At 48.8% G+C, this 22,948-nt stretch overlaps 1 protein-coding gene across 3 annotated transcripts in view; it reads right to left on the reverse strand.

Annotated features, from left to right (window-relative positions):
- NFAT5 (nuclear factor of activated T cells 5) overlaps window positions 1–20,202 on the reverse strand; it is a 54,926-nt gene extending 34,724 nt beyond the window's left edge. For 2 of the 3 annotated variants that reach the window (XM_083870137.1, XM_083870136.1), the window contains exon 1: window positions 15,810–15,905. In XM_083870137.1, the coding sequence (XP_083726263.1) occupies window positions 15,810–15,882 (73 nt within the window). In that variant the 5' untranslated portion in view covers window positions 15,883–15,905. Of the gene's footprint in view, window positions 1–15,809; window positions 15,906–18,547; window positions 18,608–20,113 lie in introns of those variants that run through there. The other variant, XM_083870140.1, reaches the window with a different exon arrangement.
- Window positions 20,203–22,948: the final 2,746 nt, after the last annotated feature.

The raw sequence follows: 22,948 nt of genomic DNA on the forward strand, positions 1-22,948 counted from the left end.
AAACTTTGTGTTTTCACCTAAACACAAGCCAGTGTTTATATATGCTGAACTATAAATAGCATTAAGGCAAAAACTGACAAATTCCAGTAACATGAGAGTTGTTGCAAGGAAACTAATTCTTCCCCAGAGGATACAGCTCCCCCCATGCCTTAAAATGAACTAAGAGCTGAAGCTACTCTCCATCAACACTCACCAATACTGAGAATGTGAAATTTCCTACTAGAATTTTACACTGATTCATGCAGAAAACACCCACTTAAAGGGAAAGGCTGCTGCAGAAATGCAGCATTACATTTGGAGGCAAAAAATATTATTTCAGCATCATTACGTATTTCTACATAATTAGAAAGAAAAAAAAAAAAGGTGTAGACAGAATTCCTGCTTCCAGCAGCCAGTGCTGAATCAATGAGGAAGTTTAAGCTGTCTGACAGCACTAAGTGTCTTGTAATTTGTTGCTGATTTAAAGTCCTTTGACGAATAATTGGTCGATCCCAAGTTTCCGTGTCTTTTTCCTGGAAGTAGCTCCATTTATACCCAACATTTAAACACATTTTCTTTCTCCCCACAGGAAGCGAGGAACACGTGTGCTTCAAGATTTGTGTTATTATGAAATATAAACAAGATAAACACTAGTGATCAGCCAGAAGTCCAACACACTCATTTCCCCGCACTAACCCTGGCTTGCGTAAAGTTAATCAGTTATTAGACACTATCTACAGTAAACTTCCAAATCTCTTATCTTTCCCCAAAATATCTCGCCTAGACAAGCCCAGCTTCACAAATTCTCCTCCCAAAATCAAAGACAAACAGGGACAGGCAGATTTACAAAAAGTATTTTAAGTGTCAAATTTCTTCAACTGCCCTTGATCCGATTATCCTGCCCTTATAATCTCTCATCTGAGATCAGCTGCTTGGAACTTTGATCTTCCTGCCAGTTGTACTGACAGTCCAGAAAATTCTATTTCACATGGTTATATGGACCAGAACCACACCAAACATGGGATTAGGATCCAACAACACAGTGCTTGGAATTGGGAAAGATTTTGTTGTATATGACTTGAACCTGCACATTCTGAATTTATATATTAGTAAAAAATAATCAAGAAATTTAGGAAGGATTTTTTTTTTCCTGGGATTTTTTTTTTTTCCTGTGAGGGTGGGGAGGCCCTGGCATGGGGTGCCCAGAGAAACTGTGGCTGCCCCTGGATCCCTGGAAGTGTCCCAGGCCAGGCTGGACAGGGCTTGGAGCAGCCTGGGACAGTGGAAGATGTCCCTGCCCATAGCAGGGGGTGGGAATGGATGAGTTTTAAGGTCCCTTTCAAGCCAAACCACCTGAGGATTCTCTGGAATTAGGTCATTTTAAGTTAAAACAACTGCACAAAAGGTGTCTGTGGCAGGGCTGGACACATGAGCACCAGTCCACACAAAATCCATCCTTGGGTCAACATGGGCCTGGATCGGCCCCAGCAGCTGTGACAGGGTCTCTGTCTTCGAGGGGGAGAGGAGAGGCCTTGGACAGATTTAGGAAAAATAACACTGAGAAGGTACAAAAAACAGCATGTGAAACTGATGTGGTGATGCTGCAGCAGGAGTGCAAAGGCTGGTGGTTCAGGATGGCAACCAAACACTACAGGGTCCTTCACCCCCTGTTTCGCTCACTTCCCGTCAGTGCACACACAGCTGTCCTTTTCTGGGAATGACTTTGGATTTCTACACACAACCAACCCCAGCAGGCTGAGTTACAGCCCTGGGCCTTCTCCCATCCCCACCAGCAGCAAACACCTCTGGGATTCCCAGCCCATCCTCATCCTCACAGGACCAAGGGACCTGTCACAGACACAGCACACCTTGTGACCTGCAATGTCACATTCCTCACTCACCAGCGTGCTGTGATTCCATTTCAGCTTTATTCTTAGAACAGAGCAGTTAAGCTTACAGGGCAAAGAGAACACAACACAACTTCTTCCTGTGGGGGCATGCTGAGACAACTCCAAGGTTGTGTGAGGAGTCACGGCTTGGACATGTCCCACACAAAACCCTGCTTTTCCCAAAGAGCAGGTATTCCCAGCACAGACAGTGCTCTCCCTCCTCATTCAAAGAGTTTGCTGAAAAGCAGAAAACCAAACACACAAGGATCCACTATTGTGTCAAATGCAGCACCTCCTTCTTCTGGGCCATGAATCCTCTGTGACTTCCTGACTGCACCTCCACAGATTAAAAACTGATTTCTAGAAATGTAGTGCCCTGTTATCTTGTGCTGTGCTAGTACTGGCTCAGGGTGTTACAGAACCTCTCTGTTCTCAAACTTTTGGGACACAAATTGAATCCAGATCCTTCTGGTTGGTTGACCAAATTGCTGCTGCCTGTACCTCAGCACCTGGTGATGCTGAGAGCATAGAGACAAGGAAAAGAGCAGAGAATACCCAATTCCGATGTTTAAAACAGCAGCAGCTCATCCACGAGGAAGCCTCACTTTCCCAGGACTTCCAAACACTTTAAACATCATGGAATTTTCTTTACATACAAAAAAGATACCCCAAAGCTTTGCTGTTCCACATCAAAAGCCAAGCCATGTTATCTGGAACTGCCACAGCTGGAAGGCAAGTCACAAACCTGACAGAGAAGTTTGCTCTGTCCTGCAGGCAAACGAGGCTGTAACTAGTGCAGAGGGCCCCGGCTGCAGCTCCAACTCCACCACCACTTCTCCAGGTTGTCCCCAGGCCCAGCCTGGAGGAGGCTGATGGAATCCAGCCCCAGCTCTGCCCCAGCTCAGCTGTGTCTGTTCCACCACTGTGACCTGCCCCTGGGATTTCACCCCTGTAATGCCAGGGGCTCCTCCTGCAGCGTCCCTTCACTCCCCACCCCAGGACTAAGAGGTACTGACAGGTTTCCTGCTCCACAGAAATCACCTGGAGAGCAAGATCAACACATGGGAGAAGACAAAAACCACTGGAATTATCAGCACTAGCAGCAGAGATGAGGCATTTTCCACTTGCTGCTGACATTTTTTTGCCCTTAAGGAAAGGTACATCCTGGAAATCCCTTACCACTTCCATGACCTCATGAACAGCAGCCAAGTTAATCCTTGTCTTTTAATAAGCTGCCTGCACTGAATGGCTGCCCATATCCCCACTGATACTCGTCTCCTCAACATGGTTTAATACCCGCACAGATTTGGCTGCTTCTTCCAAAGCCATTTCCTTGCTGCAGCACATGACAGTCACACCAGAGATTAGACAAAACCTTGGTGTCCTCCTCTAATCAGCTGGTGGCATCGGAGCAGAAATCTCTTCTAATGATGTTCACTAAGCTGATCAAAAAAAAAACAAGCAAGCAAACAGGCCAAGAGAGTTGTTTATATGGAACTGAGATTAAAAAACAATTAGAAATCATGAAGCAGCAAGTAGCCTCTGCTACACAGGGGAAGTTGGTGAAGTGAAGTGAGCACACGTGCTCAGTAAATTAAAGAAACTATAAAAGAAAAATATCAGTGCCCATATCCCACCTCACCTTCCACTAGGGAGGCAAATTCAGTTTCAGAACACCCACACACATATAAAGGTCCTATGATGCTACTCCAAGACAGTTTTGGGCAAAACCTGTATTACCAAGGCTTCAAATGTCAGATTATCACTCCTCACTCTGAAGGCCACTGCATTTTAATAAAACAATATATATGACTTAACATATCTCAGAAACTTTTGTGGGTAAGGAACACTAAAACCAGAATCTACTCTAGGCCTAAAAAATCCAGGCCTCTGCCAGAAGACCTTGTGGTTGGTTGGTTTATCTGTTTATCCTGAAGTTCAGTTCTACTCAGAATTTCAGTGTCCCTGATAACCACCATGGCTTGGTGGTTGAGCTTATTGGAGGCCACTGATTCCACCACAATATCTTAGTTCACAGAGTTTTTAGAGAATGATGACGGAATGGGGGAGCTCTAAATATTCAAAATCTAATCAAAGCTTCACTTTGTTAAAAGACATTCGTATCACAGGGCCCTCAGGGATTTTTCTGTACACAAAAGCTTGGGTGTGGGAAGACTTTGAAGCAGATTATTTTGGCCATCAGGAAGAGCCTGTAAGAGGCAGCTGAGGAACCCTCTGGCTCTTCACCCCAAGATAAACAGGTTTTCCTGCAGACCTCAAGAACAGCATTGACTGAGTAAGTTTGGTTATTACAACACAGAATTCACAGAATCCTGGAATGGTTTGGGTGGGAAGAGACCTCAATGCACATCTCATTAAACCCCCAGCCAGGGACAGGGACACCTTTTGCTAGCCCAGGTTGCCCCAAGCCCTGTCCAACCTGGCCTGGGACACTTGCAGGGATCCAGGGGCAGCCACAGCTTCTCTGGGCACCCCATGCCAGGACTCCCCACTCTCACAGGGCAGAATTTCTCCCCAATATCCCAACAGAATTAAGGACACATTTCAGGAACCTTAGGCCACCCCAGTGGAGAGAGTTCACATCTCACAGCACGACTGCTCTCCCTCCCTCAAGGCTAAACTGGGAGAAGTAACCTCAGGAGCCACTGGAGTAACTCCTGCAGTGAAAACACAACAGTTCAGAACCTTTTGGTCTCTGAGTGAGCTGACAAAACTGTTCCTCCAGCTGCTTTGAGACAGCACAGCCATAACCCAACAGGGAATGACAGGGCATCTGTCCCCAGCCCACGGAATGTTTTAGGCACTGAGATGACAATGCTGATACCAGGGCTGGCACAGGGACCAGCACAGGCACAGCAGGGATGGAAGCCAAAGAAGGATAACAGGGATTCAGTAAGAAGCTCAACAGAGGAAGCTCTGAGAGTCTGAGAAAGGAAACTGGGAGAGAGACAAAGCTCAGTGCATAAACCAGAACAGAAACAGACTGAGACAGGCACAGCCCAGACAGATCAGTGACCACTAAAGCACTTCCTACTCCAGTGCTGAGAGTTTGTTGTTGTTGAGGTTTGGGCTTTCTCCTTTTTTTTTTTTTTTTTTTTTTTGGTTAGTTGGTTGGTTTTTCTGAGTACTCCTTAGGAGATCCAAACTCTCACTTGTAGAAGTGAGAATCACCCATGACAACTGCAGGGATGGCAGAGCTGCTTAAGGGACAGCAGAGATTTTTCTATTATAAAGTTACAAGAAAAAAAGATTGGGTAGACTGAAAGAACACACAACAAGGAGTAAATCAGCTTTTGTTCTGTATCTCAGAACAATCAGTTTTGTTTGTCTTTTGACCTCTGTCAAAAGGGGATTTAGGACATATTACAGACTATCATACTCCTGCATTTCCTTACATCTTGGCAACTTCGCTGATTTAACATCACAAGCCTGGCAGCAGGGAAAACAAGACAAACAATCCTGAAAACAGGTTAAGGTTTCACACAGAGCAAAAAGGAAGGACCCTGCTTGAGCACACACAGAATAGATAAAATACAGCAACTGTGGAAAGAATCAGAGAATCACAAAGATTGGGGAAGACCTTTAAGAACACTGAGACCAACTGTTAACACCACACTACCAAGTCCTACTGAACCACAGGAATACAGATTTTGATGGGATATTGGGAAGGAATTCTTTCCTGGGAGGGTGGGGAGGCCCTGGCACAGGCTGCCCAGAGAAGCTGTGGCTGCCCCATCCCTCAAAGTGTCCAAGGCCAGGTTGGACAGGACTTGGATCTGGGACAGTAGAAGATGTCTGTCCCTGTCAGGGATGGAACAGGATGAGCTTTAAGGTTCCTTCTCATCCCATGGTTCTGTGACACTTGTGACATTCTGTGACATACCTCATGGCAAAATCCAGACAGCAAGAAGCAGCCCATGGGCAGTGAGGCTGAACAGGAGGACAACAGACACCACATAATAATACTCTTGATGCAGACACCCTAAAACATTTTATGGTTACTGGTCTAATCACTCCTATTTTTGCAAGAGTTGAAGCTGAGTTGTAGTAAGATCATAACTTCACAAAGCTTCCAGTCCTATCTGTCTTACCCCAGTGCCAAATCCACCAGGTTACACTTACTAAAACATTGCTTTTATTTCATATTTTTGAGTACGTCTCACGACAGTTAAACAAAGGACTCAACAAAAAATGGGCATACAATCTAAAATAAGTAAAGACTAGCGTGTTCTTTCTGACTGCCCATGGATTTCCACAGAGCTGTCAGATGCAGGTGTGTCAGCAGAGACTTGCCATGCTGTCCTGACAGAGGGAATGAACTGCAGAGCACTGTTCCCTCTATCAGCATATCAGGGAAAGACTGGAAGCAGGTCCTCCTGTTATTGTCAGCCCTGGCAGGCCTAGATTGCTGCTACAGCAACAGTGGCAGGTTTTCAAAGAAACTGCAGTGTATACAAGGATGTTTTACACAGCCAAACAGAAAATCTTCCTTCCAGTTCCCCCTGGCTTCAGACAAAAGCAGCAAACCCTAAACCAACAGGCTTCACGCGCAGGGAAAGGCAGATGCCACGGCGCTGCCTGTGCTAGAAAACTTCAGCAATAAAAAGCTGATGTTGGTGCAGCCCCACTCTGAAGAATCCCCAGAGGATCTGAGTGATCAGTGTGGATGATGTAGCACTGGGCACTAAAAGGCAAATCCTGCCTGCAAATGCTGCTACTCCCTGAAATGCACATTACAGAGTGTTAGTGAAGGAGACAGAGGAGTTTTCTGAAAGGCTGTTGTTGTAGAGAAAGATGACCAGTGATATATTATTAATGATTAGAGTCATTAACATTTGATCACAACTCTAATATCACAGAATTCCAGACTGGTTTGGGTGGGAAGTGACATTAAAGCCCATCTCACTCCAACCTCCTGCCATGGACATGGACATCTTCATGGACATCTTCCACCAGTCCAGGCTGCTTCAAGTCCCATCCAACCCAGCCCTGAACACTTCTACAATATCATTATTTCTTGTACTTAAAAATAAAAATTTAAGCTGAAAATTGTTTCTTGTATTTTTTTAAAGGACAAGTATTACTACCAAAAATGGCAGTATTAAATAAGTAATTTTGCAAAAAATTCGCAACCAGCTCCTGCCCTATATCCCACCAACCTTCAGAAAAGTTGCTAATCTCAATATTCAGGGTTCTGCACAGCAGGGTAGAGTTGAGAAATTAATCCTTTTAAAGTTGAATTTCAACAACTGACAAAGGCATGTGTTAGCCAAATTCTATTTATGGCATTCATCCAAATATCAAATAAAGCTTTCCTGGCTGTGTTTCAGTCATCCCCATTCACAGCTCAAAGAGGACTTTTACAAATGTAGACAGGCAGTATAAATCCTGGATCTTGTTTGCATCCAATTTTACACATCTCAGAATGAGAGAACAACATTATTTAGGAATTGTCACTTCAAGGAACAGACCAGTAATGACTTACTGAGACATCTACCCTGTGTGGTTGTAAACTCCAGACAAAAAACCAAAGAACATAAAAATGCTCCTAAAATACCACTGTGGACATGGCAGAGCAGCAGGCAGGCTGCAGAGCAGTAGGTACATGAACACAGGACCATGGAATCACAGAATCCCAGACTGCCTGAACTTGGAAGGACCTTAAGACTCACCTCATTCCACCCCTGCCATGGCAGGGACACCTTCCACTGTCCCAGGCTGCTCCAAGCCCCATCCAAACCTGGCCTTGGAATGTTTAAAGAAACCCAAATACCAAGCGATCAAAGAACATCAGTAATAGCTATTTATCAACCCCTTTAAAACACCTGTGTTGTTTCAAAAATCAAAGTTCACCAGAAACAGAGGTAATCAGGCAGTTCCTTAGGCACAATGCAGCACTCAAATTCAGGGACACACAGAATCCACCTGACCCACAGTTCACTGCTGTCCCACAGCATTTCTCACCCTTTACAGGTTTGCACCATTTTTTTCTGATGGGGTTATTTTTATGACATTATTTTACATTTGCTGTCAGCAAGAAAAGCAACAGCAGCAATGAAAGATTCTTTCTTTTGAGGCTGTACCACAACATGTAAGGTGAAGAATAAAAGGTGTTCTGACAGACTTCCAACACAGTGAGGCCACCCCTTGGGTTCAGTATTTCATTATAAAATGATGTACAGGCTGTGCTCCTGAGACCTGACCTGTCCTAGTAACTCTCAACAGGACATTCAGCATCTGGAGCCCACAGAGCACCTCCACACCTCCCTGCCTCCACTCCCATTAAAAGGTGTGTTCTTCATCATCACCAACACTGAGAAATGTTTGTGCTTCCTACCACCACTCTGCTTTCTGCTGCAAACTCAGCTGTTTGATGATAAACACTGCTCTCCACACCACAGACAGTGTTCAGTGCAGAGCACTCCTGGCACAGTCACACAGAGCTCTGGTGGGAGTCTGACACCTCGAATGCTTCCAAGGGACCAAATGATCAGGGACATGCTCAGGTAAACCTGGGACAACTACTGCACCTGGAAGGGATTCCTCAGGGAAATAAAGGCTCAGGGGGATGTTATCCTTATGTGGGAATTCCTGATGGGAGGCCACGAGAGGCTCCTCTCAGTGGTGTCCCCATGACAGGACAAGAGGCAGTGGGCACCAATTAAAACACACTAAATTCCATCTGAATTATCTTATCCATGAGGACAGCCAAGCACTGGCCCAGGTTGCCCAGGATGGTTGTGGAGTCTCCATGACGACAGTCAGACCCTGCTGGGCACAGTCCCAGCACTGATTCCATCATCCCCAGAGGGCCATGCCAGCCCCAAGGGCTCAGACTGAAAGCTGGCACTGCTTCCTCAAGACTCACCCAGATCCTCTCCCACCACCAGAACACCTGACTGTTTTCAAAACTTGAACCTAAATCAGATTCCTGGGCTCTGCAGCATTTAATTGTGAGATAAAACCAAGACTATTAGAAACTATAATTATAAATTCCTCAGTAAATCTGCTTTAATAGGGATACACATTCCAAGGAAAGCTGCCTTTTCTCCTCCCTAAAAAACAAAACATACTCAAATATTAGCAGGAGACCTCCTCATTCCTAATCTGAAAACAGAGTAAACTTTAAATGAAAAACAAGACTCCTATTCTGCCCCAAATACAAAGGATTTACACATCTCCACACTACAGGATCCTCACTGCAAAGTCAGAAAACTGCCAGTTAACAGAAGCTCTGGACTCTGCAGCTGATTATTCCCCAACCACCCCACAGTGCCCCTGTCCAAACTCACTGACTCTTCTGCTGAGTGAATCCACACACACAAAAAACATCAGGTCTCCACACAATGAGGGACTGAAACAACTGGATGGAGGGTCAGTTTTTCTGAACGGGAATGGAAACTCCAATGTTTGGAAACTTTTTAGGACTCTAAATCTCTCTCTTATAGATCTTCACCCTGTCTGGGCACTGACAGGAACCACTGTCCACCCTCCCTCTGTCTGCCAAACCTCCTGACCTTCATGACAACCCAACCTGCTTCTAGGATCAAAAACTTGTGATTCTTCAGCACATCACATCAGTTTCATAAACTTTGTAAGGTGAGCCCAAATTCTTTCTAGTTATTTACAAAACCTTTCCAAATGCTGAAGGGGCAAGTGATGGAAGGGAATGGAAAACGATCAGAGTGTATTTATGTGAACAGTGACAACATTCCTCAGTCTGGTTAAGTGATACTCACCTCACAGATACATCAGAGCTACACAATACAGTAAAATAACACATCTGAAGTTGGACATTTACATTTTAAACACTGCTGAAGCACTGCTTGCTTTGCCAACAGCACTTACTGGAGATTTTACTGCATGTCCACGAGCACTTGCTATTACTACAGAGTTTAAAGTTGGATCTGAGAGCTTGTTCAAAGCTGGATCTGAGAGTTTGTTTCAGTCAGTTCCTAGAACAATTGCTAATGACAAACTGGCCTGACTGTTGAGCCTGATCAGTTTATTCTGTGCATTCCCAGCACGAGAACACACGTGGTAACTGCAGAGACATGACCACACACACCTTACTCCACCTGCACTTTGGCCCCTCACCAACTCCTGCTGGCACTCACCAGCACTTCTACACTCCAGAATTAGTTCACACCATTGCCTTTTTTTAGAAAATGAAGGTTTCTCTTTCATTTTCACCACCCCTGGAGGTGTTCAAGGACTGACTGGACATGGCACTCAGTGCTCTGGTCTGGTCAACAAGGTGGGGATCACTCAGAAGTTGGACTCAACCTTAAAGGTCTTTTCCAAGTGAAATGATTCTGTGAAATATATTTCATATAAAGCTACATAACCTGTGTACCAGTGCAAAAGTCAGATCAAGGATCCAGATGCCAATCATTTTTAGTTACAGATAACAAAAGGTAATTTATAAATAAAGGTCAGATGCTTCATAAAAAAATGAAAAAATCTTAACCTACAGCCTCAGAAATGTGAGATGAGAAAATTCTACTGCTAGACAACACTAATCTGCAGTACAGAATTCCAGAACCATGGAATGGTTTGGGTTGGAAGGGACCTAAAGTTCATCTGATTCCACCTCCTGCCATGGGAGGAGGAACAGACCAGGTTGCTCCAAGCCTTGGACACTTCCAGGGACAAAAGAATCAGGCAATGTATGGAGAGTCTCTAATAGAAAAAACTACAACTTTCAGAAAAGGACAAAGTATCCGAAACAAGTAAAACTGACAAAGAATCCAACTAGTCTCAGAACCAAAGAGCCACACATTTCTTCATGGAAAGGGCTGCCCAGGGCACTGGTGGAGTCCCCAGCCCTGGAAGTGTTCACAAGCTGTGTGGATGTGGCACAGGAGGACACTGAGTGCTGAACATGGAGGTGCTGGGCTGACACTTGGGCTTGGGGATCTGAAAGGTCTTTTCCAACCTCAACCATTCCATGATTTACACTTGGGTACAAACAGAGAAGCACTGGGGAATCCAAGGCAGGAGCAGTCTCACACTTCCTCACCAACACCCGTGTCAGGGAGCCTTTGTGGTGTCCTGCCCAGCCCTCCGAGCTCCAGGAGCAGATTCCCACACCAATTCCCAGAGAGCAGCCCCAGCAGGAATCCTGTCTGTTCTGGTCCCGGCACAAGAGCACAGGCACAGCAAATGCTCCAGAAGGCACAACACAAGCAGCATTTCTCTCCATGGCAGAGACAGTTCAGCAGTTTCAGCCCATCTGCTCCCACCTCCACCACTGGATCCCAGAGCTCCAGAGCCCTCCTTTCCTGCCGTGACACCCCTCCTTGTGCAGCTGCACAGTAACTAGACCAGGAAGCAGAACAATGTGAGAAAATCCGATCAGAAGCACAATATCCCCATTCTAGATCAGTTTCCCAATCTCATTCATCTCCCAGCCACAAACAACAATTGTGCTGGCACCGTTCAGAGCACAGACCATGGGTGAGAACAGACGGTGAGGAAAAGGGGCTGTTCAGACAGCTTTGCCACCGGAATATTCAAATTACACCCTGAAAAGCTGTGAATCCATAGTCCTCCCCCTACCCCCAGCATCACACAATCATCTTGCAGCAACACGTTCCAGAGTTTTGTTTTGAAAGCCAATAAGGGGGAAGATTCCAAGGAGGAAAAGGACATTTACGAGGCTGACGCACAAGTTAAGGAACTTTGGTTGGATCCATTTTGGTTAAGTCAGAATGTCCCGGGGGCAGCTGGAAGAGCTGCAGGAGGTGGATGGAGGGATCCATCCATCCATCCCTCACGGAACACTCAGCACAGTTCATCCACCTTCTACCGGCGACAAAAAGAAGATAAAAATTGCTACAAAAAGAAGCCAAGTCTGATTTCTGTTCCTAAAACCCGCTAGTACTAGTTCTGAAGTTCTAAGCTATATTTATAAAGCATCTTTTCCATCCCTCTTCAATAATTTAGTCACTTGTCTTACTAGAGTTATCCCTGGGATCACAGGAAGAAAAGAGTTCTGGTAGGGAAAAAGAAAAATCACCAAACCCCACGCCTTGTATCCCAATTCCCAGCAAACACAAGTGGATTACAGTCACTTCACATTTACGCATGAAGAACATTTGAGTTTTGGTTATATGACATTTTTAGGGCAAAAGAGCTATTTATCAGACTACTAACATTCTTCTTGTTGCTACCAAATTCCAGGAAGTCTCTCGGTTTTACAGAAACTCCATTGTGGAAAGCAAAACCCGGGACGTGAAAAAAAACCCTCATAACTGCACTTGCTGCAGTGCAAAAATGCCATTTTATTAGTACCCACACATTATTGGGTAACTCAAAGTAAATGTATTAGCTAAATTAATCCCATTTTTAATCAGATTTGGTACCTGACATCTGATGAACTGCTTTAATTACAGGTTTTCACCTCTGCCTGTTGCCAGTGAAGAGCCAACTTTGTTCTGTTTGAATGCTGCAGATGATATTCAACCACAGGACAACCAGCCTCGAGGTTTTAGGTTTTATGCTCCAGTGATTTTTCTACTACATTACTAATCTGTATGCACATTTGGGTTGGTTTATTCCAAAAAGGACAGCGTGTTATGTAAAGATGGGACAGTAACATACTACAGCCTAAATATTTTCAGCATGAAGTGATGCATTTTTTTTATATCTCTATTAACTTCTTAGTAGGAGATGCCATCCTTCTGCAATGGTTACATTGAAAGCATTTCTTGACTGATTACACATTATTTAATACTGACTATACATTAAAAGACTTTAGGTTTTAGTCCTTGACACAAGTCAGCTCCTCAGGGTCTGTGGGATGAGCTCCAGGAACAGGCCTTGGAATCCACACTTCTCATTTCTTTCACTTTTAACAGCTACAACCAATATATCAAATATTTAGAGATTGTATTGCAGAGGAACTGCAAGTTAAGCAGAGTTTCACTATCATTTTAACCAGATATAAACTGCTGAAAGAACCAGTCCCACGTTACCCAAGGCCAGTTTCTACACGTCCCTTCCTTGAGTCAGCACAAGCCATTCATGAAGACCCACAGCAAACACGAGACACTCACCCCATTAAAAAACCAACATTTCTCCTCCCCTTTTCCTTTGGGAAAGAATAAGGGAGAAGCTGAGTTAATTTTAACGTGATCAGCTCACTGAGGCCACGTCAGAGTTGGCGTGAGCAGAGCCACGAGGAAAAGAGGAGCACACGACTGCCTGAACTGTGCACGTGGGAATTCACTCTGCCTGGAGCTGCCCGTGGAAACGCACCTACAGGGGCAAAAACTGGAACGTGGAGTATTTAGATACGAAAAGAAAATATTCCCTTTCCCAGGATACGCAGAAAGGAAAAGAAATTGCTCGAGTGAGTTATCGGAGCAGAGTTTACATTATCGACTCACGCTGCGGGGTGAGTTTATATTACCCACTCACACTCACCTGAGCTGTGGGGGCTTTTAGAGCTTTGTTTAAGTTTTTTTTTTATGAGAACATGAAAACAAAACTCTTAACTGAGATGGTGGTGCAAGCCAAAACGTTTAACACATGGTGCGGGGACGGGCTGATGACATAACTTGGCCTGTCCAGAGAAGGGAAGAAAATATACCGGAAAAAAAAAATCATAATACTAAAATCTTCAGTTTCTGGGTTTCCAGACCTAACTTTGCTTTTTTTTTTTTATCTTATTGCTTATTATTTATTTGCTTTTTTAAATTTTGTTTTAGTGGAATACTCTGCCACTTTAACTCCAACAAACCAAATTTTCTGTGCCAGAAACCCCAGTAACTCCGCAGAGACCCCAACCTGAGCTGCTCCCAGAACCTCCCCAGCTCCCAGCAGGGATGGGAGGGCTCCCCAGGCCGGGATGGCCAGGCACAGGCTCCTGGAGTGTGCAGGAATGTGATTGAGAGCAGAGGGACTGGCCCCGGTTCAGCCTGGGGCTGGATCGCGGCCGCGCCGCTGAAAGGAGAGCGGTTGTAAGAAACTGCTCTAACACACCCTCATCATAAATGCATATTTGTGGTTCTCTCACTGTGTTCAGACCTTTCCCTTTATCTCATCAGTTGTACTTGTACCCTGAGCCAGAGCACTTGTCCACAGGATAAACTTATCTGTATCTATCTAGGAAAAAAAAAATAGGCACGGTGGAGCGTGTTCTGATCAGCCAGAGAACCAGAAACAGCTTCTCCTAAATCCAGCTAAAATCATCTCCACAATCACTTCACTATTCATCCTCAATAGTCACTGGCTCTAAAGCTGAAATTGCATTTCGGCTTATCAGCTCCTTGATCTTTTGTTGTGACAAAATATGAAAAGCAAAAGTTGCTTTAACCTCTTTGTCACCCCTCTGTGCACTGCACATCTCGGTCATGGCATCTCGCTTGGATCAGGCAGCTCACTGTGACCACAACATCCTTCCTTCGACCTCTTCCAGCTCTGCACCCACTGCTGTGCACCGGAACAAAAACACACTCTTGATTAATAGCCTTGAGACTCTTTTCCAAGCTGAAACACTCGATCAGTCCATTAAATACAAAGAAATAAAAGAGAATTCAAAGTAAGATTGGGCAGTTCAAAAGTTCTGCTCAATGAACGAGTCCTTGAAGCAATTTTGTGACTTGCACAGAAGCTTTTTATTTTCAACGTGTTACAAACTAACGACACACACTTCCCTAATTTCCAGTAGGATAAATCATAACTTCAGTGGGGTTTATCACCTGTTTTTATCATTGAACTGCCCTGTTCCAAAATACTCTCCCTACTGTCGGCACTAGGACTGAAACCAACTGGAACACATTGTGCTGGGTAACCAGAGAGCCTTGAGCCCCTCCAGTAACATCCTAAAAAAAACTTACAAGCCACCAGTGATAACTTTAAAGAGAGAGACAATTACTCTGAGCAGTTTGAGAGCTTCCAATATGTACTTTTAATTCATTAAAGTCTTTTTTATATCTTTTTATTTCCTTTCCTTCACCTCTTACCAACACACAACTTGAAGTTAATGACCATATTAAAGTCCTAAAAAAAATTAAATCTATTCTGTAACAACATTAAACTGGTTTAAACCTTCGCCTCAGGGTAATAATAGACTTTCCATTTATTTTGTCTTATGGCCCCAAAATTACTTCCCTCACCAGCTGTACTGTGGGCAGTACAACAAACTACTAGTAAACTACTAACAGGTACTTCTGTTATCACAAACTAATAGTGGCGGATTTCAAGTCTTTTAAATACGAGAAAATGAGTTAAAAACTCTTTAGTACGTAACACTTGTCCTGATGAACTTACCCATGTTCACATGCACTTGTCAGAGCTCGAGTTCGGCATTATGAAAACAGAAGTTAATTTAAATTAATTTTAAACCCACTTCATCCCTCCCCGGTCCGGCTCCCCACAGACGATGCTGCTTTACCCGGTGCGCGGGGATAACGCCCGGAGATGCTCCGGGCACCGGGATCCAGGACCCGCTGGTTCCCTGTTCTCACCCCGAACCAGAACATCCCGCCCCAAAAATCCGAAACCTTCTCGTTCGGCTGAACCGCGCTCCCGGGAGGCTTTACCGAGCAGCTTTGGGGACCCCCACCCGCGCTGGCTCCCCGTTAGCTCAGCTCCAGGCCGGGGCCGGGCAGGGCAGAGCCGGGAGGGACCCCGGGCGGGACCCCGTGCGGGCCGAGCCCCCCACCGCCGGCCCCGCCGCCGGAACCTGTCGGGACACATTCTTGCGGCGGCCGCGGCCGGGCCAGGAATGCGGCCGGGGGAGCCGGGGCGGCCCCGCGCGGCTCCGGGGCCCCTCCGGACGCGCATCCCGGGGCGGGGGCGGCGGGCGGGCGGGCGATGCCCGGCGGGGCCCGGGGCGGCCCGGAGCGCGGGCCCGGCGGTACCGGCGCTGCCCCCCCAACACACACACACCACACCACCGCGGCCACTCACCCTTGGAGTAGAGCGACTTGGGGGACTCGAGGTCGAGGTCGGCGCTGAGCAGAGAGATGAAGTCCGAGGGCATCGCAGCTCCGCGGCCCGGCGGGGGCGAGGGGGCGGCGGGAGGAGGGGGGGGCCGGGCCGGGTTGGGGGGGGGGGCGCGGCTGCCTCCGCCGCGCGCGGAGCGGAGCGGAGCGGAGACACGGGCCGGGGGGCGCGGCGCGGGGCGCACGGCGGGGCCGCGGGGCGGTCGGCGGGGCGGGCGGGTCGGGCGGGCGGTCGGGCCGGGGCGGCGGGAGCGGGCGGCGCTCGCAGGGCCGGTGTGCAGCGGAGCGCGCCCGACGCCGCTCCGAGCCCGCTGCGCCTGCGCGGGACACGGGAGGGGCCGCCGGGGAACGGCGGCGGCGGCGCGGCCGCTCTGCGCCTGCGCCAGGGAGAACGGGAGGGGGGACCGGCGGGGGCAGAGCGGCCGCGCGTGCGCAGGCGGGGAGGGGGGGCGCGGGGGAAGAGTCTGGAAGGGCTGAGGCGGGGGGGGGGGCAGGATGGACCCTCAGGGAGAGCCCGGCACTGAGGGGAGCCGCGCTGAAGGGAGACCCGCAGGAGAGCCCCGCGATCAGGGCACCCGGGAGAGCCCTTCAAGCGCAGCCGCGGGATGGACTCTGAGGGGAGCCCCCCGGAGCGAGGGGCCCGGGCCGGTGCCTCAGGGAAGCTGTTCTGGGGAGCCCACCGGGATCAGGGCACTCGGGAGAGCCTTTCCAGCATAGCCCCAGGATGGACTCTGAGGGGAGCCACCGTTATCAGGGCACCCTGGAGAGCCCCTCCAGCGCAGCCCCATTTTAACACCAAGATGGACTCTGAGGGGAGCCCCCCGCAGTGAGGGGCCGGTGCCTCAGGGGAGCTCTTGTGGGCAGCCCCCGGCGTGAGGGCACCGCGCCAGAGCCTGGCGGGAGCCCCGGGATGGTCTCTCGGGTAGGCCCCGGGGTGAGGGCGATAACACCGGTTATACCTGTGCCTCGGGGGGCCGTGCCCGACCCGTCCCGCCCGGTGCCGGGGGTCCTGAGGACACCCCGCGGGTCAGGGCCGCCTGTGGTACCACCAGAGCTCCATCCGCCCTCGGGGCTCTGCCATGGAAACCCACGAGCCAGAGCTGGCAAACCCACAGTGCGGATATTGGCCAAAAAAAACAGCTATTGCCAAATACTGTGAATATACAAAAGCAGTGTCAACAGTGCGTTATCATTGACACGGGTGGCAGCTGCCTTAAGAAACAAGTGCCCCACATGTGGGGAATGGGGAGAACACCAGCACTGAGTTCTTCTGAGGGAGTCCGGGAGGCCCTTTCCCTGAGAGGTGTAACAAGGGGGAGGAGGTGTGGAAAGGTGCCCTGCACAGACTTAAAATTACTTTTCCAAAGCGTCCAAAATCTGCTTTGAAAGTGGGGAAAAGGATGGGAAAGCAAGAGGGGCTGTGTGTGAGCGGATGGAGGTGCCAGGCGAGTGCTTAAGCTGTGAAAAATGGAGGCGGAAGGAGCTGCGAACAGCTGCCGCGTGCCTCCGGCGCCGCGCAGGGTCCAGTTTCCCCGGGACACCAAAGGCTTGGCTCCCGTCCCTCCTGCTGCCAGCTCCTTGCCAGTCCGCACTCACATCCCAGCGAAACCTCCCTCTGAAAACACTCAGTGTCTTCCAGCCCAACAGCCCCACAGGCAGTGAGCAGCCCTTGAACCCTGCCGGGCAGTCGGGTGCTGTGGGATGGCCACGCTGGTGTCACCCAGCACACGGCCACAGTCCCCCACTTGTGACACCACTGAGTTGTTCCTTGGAGCACCGGCACTCTGTTGTGCCATGTTACCCTGTTCTGCCACATCCCCTCGTGTCAGGATGGGACACACACGGTGTCTGTGTCCCACAGCCCTGGCAGAGCAGTGGGAGCTGCATGGTGTGTGGTTGGTGGCATTTGAGGGAGGTTTCTCTTCCATCCCAGACAAGCTGCTTTAATTCCTGGAGCTGTCCTGGCTTTTCCTCTCCTCTACCTGATTTCATTCATGGTGTGGCAGGAGGGCACAGCACTCCAGTGGGTTTCATCCCTGTCCATCAGCCAGCACACCTGGTGAGCAGCCCCTGCCCAGGTGTGCTGTGGCAGCCTCCAAGAGCCTTCCCTGGGCAGTGACAGCCGGGATGCAGCCGTCCCAGTCCCCAGGAACACTGGCTCATGGCACACCACAGTTCTGCTGCTGTTCCAGGGTGCTCAGCACAGCTCACCCATGCATTGATCAAGTCAGGCACGAGTGTCCTCACTAGTTAAAAATCTTCCAAATGGGTGTGCTGTGATCACTGAGTCCCTCCGCAAAATGTCCAGGGATGGGGCAGCCACAGCTTCCCTGGGCAACCTGTGCCTTGGCCTCGCCACCCTCACAGCCAGGAATTCCTTCCCATTATCCCATCTAACCCTGCCTTCTGGCAGTGGGAAGCCATTCCCTGTGTCCTGGCACTCCAAAGTGCCTCTCCAGCTCTCTTGGAGCAGTCATACTCGGGAGAGCTGAAAGGAAAGGTTCCCCTTTGGCAATCTCAATCTGACAACTTCAGAAGGAAAGGAGAGTTCACCTGTGCCAGGCAGAGATTGCCCTGCCTTGCAAGGGAGGGAAGAATACCTGTCCATGAGGGAGAGCTACTGCTATGCTGGCACTACAAAACTGAATTGTTTGGGAAGCATCCAGGGAAAACAATAAGACTGTAAGACTGTGCTATACTCACCTCCTGTCTGAGTGATGAGGGAGACAGAGGCTCTTGGAGAAGGTGCCACCACCAGATGGGCTGTGGTGGGGAAGGAAAACAGATCTTAGTCCTGAAAGGGAAGTGGCTGAGAGAACACTCTGAGAGGCAGAGTGCTCAGGGATGAAGCAATTCAGGATAGAGAAGGTGCCTTTGAGAGGCACAGGCATTCATGGCTGGGCAGTGACATGACAGCCCAGGCACTGCTGGCCCAGCAGCAGCAGCTCCACAACAGCTGCTGGAGCATGTTTGTCTGTGAAGAGCTTTGCAGAGTCCTGGGAAGGGCAGAGCTGGGAGAACACAAATAACAAACAATACAGGATGGGGGGTCAAAGCAGAGAAAAAAGGAGTCCTGGTGCTCCCTGGAGTGAGGCAGGTGCAGCCTGGCTGTGCAATCCCTCCTGTGCTCACCAGCCAGGGGGAACTTCCAAAGCACTGCCCTGATAACAGCTGGAAAAGAGAGAGGCCCTGGTGCTCCCAGCATTTCAACACAGGGAGGCTATGGGCAAAGGCCAAATCTGGAGAAAGAATAATTCAGGGTTTTGAGAGTACCAAACAGTCCTGGACAATTAGAATTATAAAGGACTAAATAAATGATTAGTCAGTCCATGGTGCAGCACAGAGCAGCAGGACTGGGGGGAGTAACAACACCGAGGCAAGTCAACAAAGCACATGTACAAGGTTTCCCAGGATCCATTCAGAGCCATAAAACTCCTCTTGTGGGCCCCAGAACATGGAAAAGCCGTGGGAGCAGGCTGCAGCACTTCTGTGTCATCAAGGTACTTTCTCTCTTTATTATAAAGTTCCTCTTCCTGCAGAAGCAGCCGGGGAGCGGCAGGTGTGAGGGGGAAGGAGCCTAAACCGGGATCGTGGGGACAAATTAGCAGGTGCCTGCAGAATATCACTAACCCAGTCTGCGATTCCGGAGCCTATGTAGGTGTTTTATTTTCTAACGGTGTTAGAAAGACTGTCAGAAAATAATTAGGCTCTGTCAACAGTTCCCCTATTCCCAGATTACTTACGACTTCCTGACTCATTAGAGCTGCCGAGGCTGGCAGGAAACCTGTTTTATAGTAATTTCTGTTCGTGGTGTCCCTGGAGGAGAGACAACACAGTGCGGGTGACACCACCAGCGTGTGACACCAGCGTGTGACACCAGCGTGTGACATTGGCAGTGACTTCACCCTCGTGATGGGGGCACCGGGGCCATAGGGGATGTACAGGGCGGTTACTGCAGGCCGGAGACACGGTCCCCCTCTGTCTGTCCCCATCCTGGTGACAGGGAACAGGACACTTGGCTGCGGGGCTGACACTGGGCAAGGTCCAGCTCTGGGTGCACGGGATTTGCTGGTGTCCTGAAAACGTTCCTGGTTCAGGTTTTAAAAACAGAGGGGACACGTAAATCCCATTAAAGGGGTCTTTCCATTTAATCCTGGAATAAAGCCACCATAGCCTCCCTGTCCCAGGGTGGGAGCTGTCGTGTGCAAACACAGGCTGGCTGTGTCAGGACTCTTCTGGGGCCCATTTTACCATCTCTGTCTCACACACCCTGCAAATCCTTCTTGGTGCTCCGAGCAGGACTGTGCACAGTACTGACCCTGCAGGGCTTGGAAGCAGATTTAAAAATAGTTCTGAAATCTTCTGTTTATTTCTCTGATTTTTGGATCCAATTCCTCTAGATCAAAGATAAATAAAGTTTACAGTGAGACAGTGCTTGCCAAGAACACAAAGCCCAACCTTCCTCCCCAAAACTTGCACTTCCCACTCAGTTCATGCCCTTTTTCCTACATTATCTCAGCTGAAATCCAGGACCGAAGCAGATGTTCCCATTGATTTTCCATGTCCTTTTCTCCAGTCAGCACCTTGGTAACCTCCTGCTCTCTCCTGTGAGGCTCCGACCAAGCTCCACTGCTTCCCTGAGGCTGCTGATGGTACCACAAGATCCATAATTAGGCAAATTTTAAGAGCCTGATTCTGCTGACAGCCACAGGAGTGGGATGTTACATCCTTTCATAAGCAGACATGCAAATAAGAGACAAATTCTATGGTCTCCATGTCATCTTTCCATTGAAAACAACCTTCCTACACACTCTTCTCATGCAGGTGTGAGCGTGGGAGCCCTGGGACCACAGGGCAGTGGTGCTGCCATCACACACCATGTGGCTTCTTGCAGAGAAAACCCATGCCCATGGCTGCTCTGCCACTTCCACCTCCACTTCTTCATGACACTTCCTAAAAGTGATTGGGATTATCAGGGTGATGTAGGTAAAAACCCCTGTAAAAACCCCGCAAAGCCCTGCTGCAGTTTTTGAGACTCCCATTACAGCATGGAATATTTTATGGAATCAAGAGCTGCCTGTGCAGTGCTAAGCCCCAAACTGCTGCTTCCCCAACACCCACAGGGACCATCGGGTCACTTGGCCACTCGTGCTGCTGATCATCCTTGGCACAGGCTCAGCACCAACTTCTGCCAAGGAAAAGATTTTTTTCCTCTACCAACAGGAAGGCAAATCCCTTGTCTGCTGTAGCTCACCAGCACTGGATATTTGAGCCCTGTAACATGGGGGTTACACACCCCAAGGTAACAGGGATGGAGTAACTAAACATCCCACACCTGGGGGAAGACAGGACTCTGCACCTGTTTGTTGTACACCTTTATTGAACACAGCAAACACACAGCCTGGCACCTCCTGCCAGGCAATCTCCAGGTACAAGAAGTGGCGTTTTGTGGGCTCTTGCATCACGGAACATGCACCAACTCCCCCCAGGAACACCCTCAGACCTCCCAACCCTCCTCCACAAACCATCGGCCCAATTAACAATTACATTCTGCGTCATCAAGGAACTTGGGGTGGTGGAGAGGCAGAAAAGGCTGGCACTGCACCCCTGGGCAGCCCTACCACGCTCACATTAACCACAGGAGCTGCCTCCGTGCTCATATTTCCAGCTCCTCACTCAACCTCTCCTCCGCAGCACCTGAGGGAAGCGGAGCATAGCCCAGATTGAATTCCACCCACAGAGGTTTCTGTGGGGTGAAAGCTGAGACAGCTTTGTCCCGGCATTGTGCGGGGTCCTGGCAGCAAACACGGGCTGTGCGGGTTCAGCATGGGGACAGAGCTTGGCAACTGCCTGCTTTAATCCTTAAACAAAATGAGTAAACAAGCTTTGTTCACACCTCTCTTGCTGCCCGAGCGGTTTCACACCTGTGGGATCCATCCTTGAGCCAGCCAGAACAGAATGAGCAGAGGCGGCTTCCCCACCACCCCAGAGGACACCCGGGGAGCCCTGGGCTCTCTCCAGCCGCCTCCACCCCAGACATTCCACCCCCTGTCATTAGTGGAGAAGTGGGAAGACTCCAATGTGGCTTCTGCAAATGCATCTCGAGCACCCTGAGGTCTCTGAGGAGCTGGTACATGTACAGACAGAGGCTACTTGGGGTTCCACAAGGCACTGGACAAGGATCTTACCAGCTCCAAGAAGCCTTGGAACAAGACTGAGAGTCTCCCCTGGGTAATTAATCCATTAGGAGGAAAAAGGGTTCTGTAACATGTGGGAATTAACAGGCCATTTCCCCAATAGCAGAGAGTCAAGAGCTGATAGCAAGGGTCAAGGATGGCAAGTTATTTAGAGCAACCAAAATGCAACTGAATGTAGAAAGCACCAGGAAAACGGTCTTACAAAAAAAAAAAAAAAAAAAAAAAAAAAAAAAAAAAAAAAGGTCAAAATTCAGGTAAAAGTGCTGCCTATGGAGAAAATGGGTGTGTTTCCAGCATCACACCTGCCCCATTCCTCAGGCAAGGATCCAAACCAGCTGCCCTTTGTGGAATCTTGCACTGCCCTGAACAACCCCAACTCAGCAGGGTGATACTGCTGCCAACATCTGCCTTCCAGCTTCAAAACCTTTCCCTAATACGGAATCCACTCTAAACTCCCCAAACTGAGCTCATGGTCCACAATTTTGTGTTAAATGTGAAGGCAGCCCTGGCAGTGCTCTTACTCCAAGTTCCCTGGCCTTTGGTTTTAAAAAGCAGAGTAATTCCACATCCAAGAATTTCTTCTACACAACCTTCTGGAGGACACGATAGTTTTGTAGGAGAGAAGAATCCCCACAACCCATGGGAGGTTTTCACAGCAGCACCCCAGGGTATCACTGCCCTTTCTGCTGCAATCCCAGGGGATGATCAGCTGTGCTGGAGGTTGGGATGGGGAGCCAGTGTCGGTGGCACAGCCCTGCCAAAGGACAGCGGGCACCAGGACACCACTTCCCTTTATTTAGCAGATCCCAAAGCCCCAGACCAGTGTGCTGGAAGAGCTGGAAAGGTTCCTGCCTCAGCACAGGAAGCAAACTGTGCACTGTCTGCACTTCAAGGCCGACTGCACAAC

The sequence above is a fragment of the Zosterops lateralis genome (genome assembly GCF_965231275.1).
Source record: "Zosterops lateralis genome assembly, chromosome: 12".
Taxonomy (NCBI): domain Eukaryota; kingdom Metazoa; phylum Chordata; class Aves; order Passeriformes; family Zosteropidae; genus Zosterops; species Zosterops lateralis.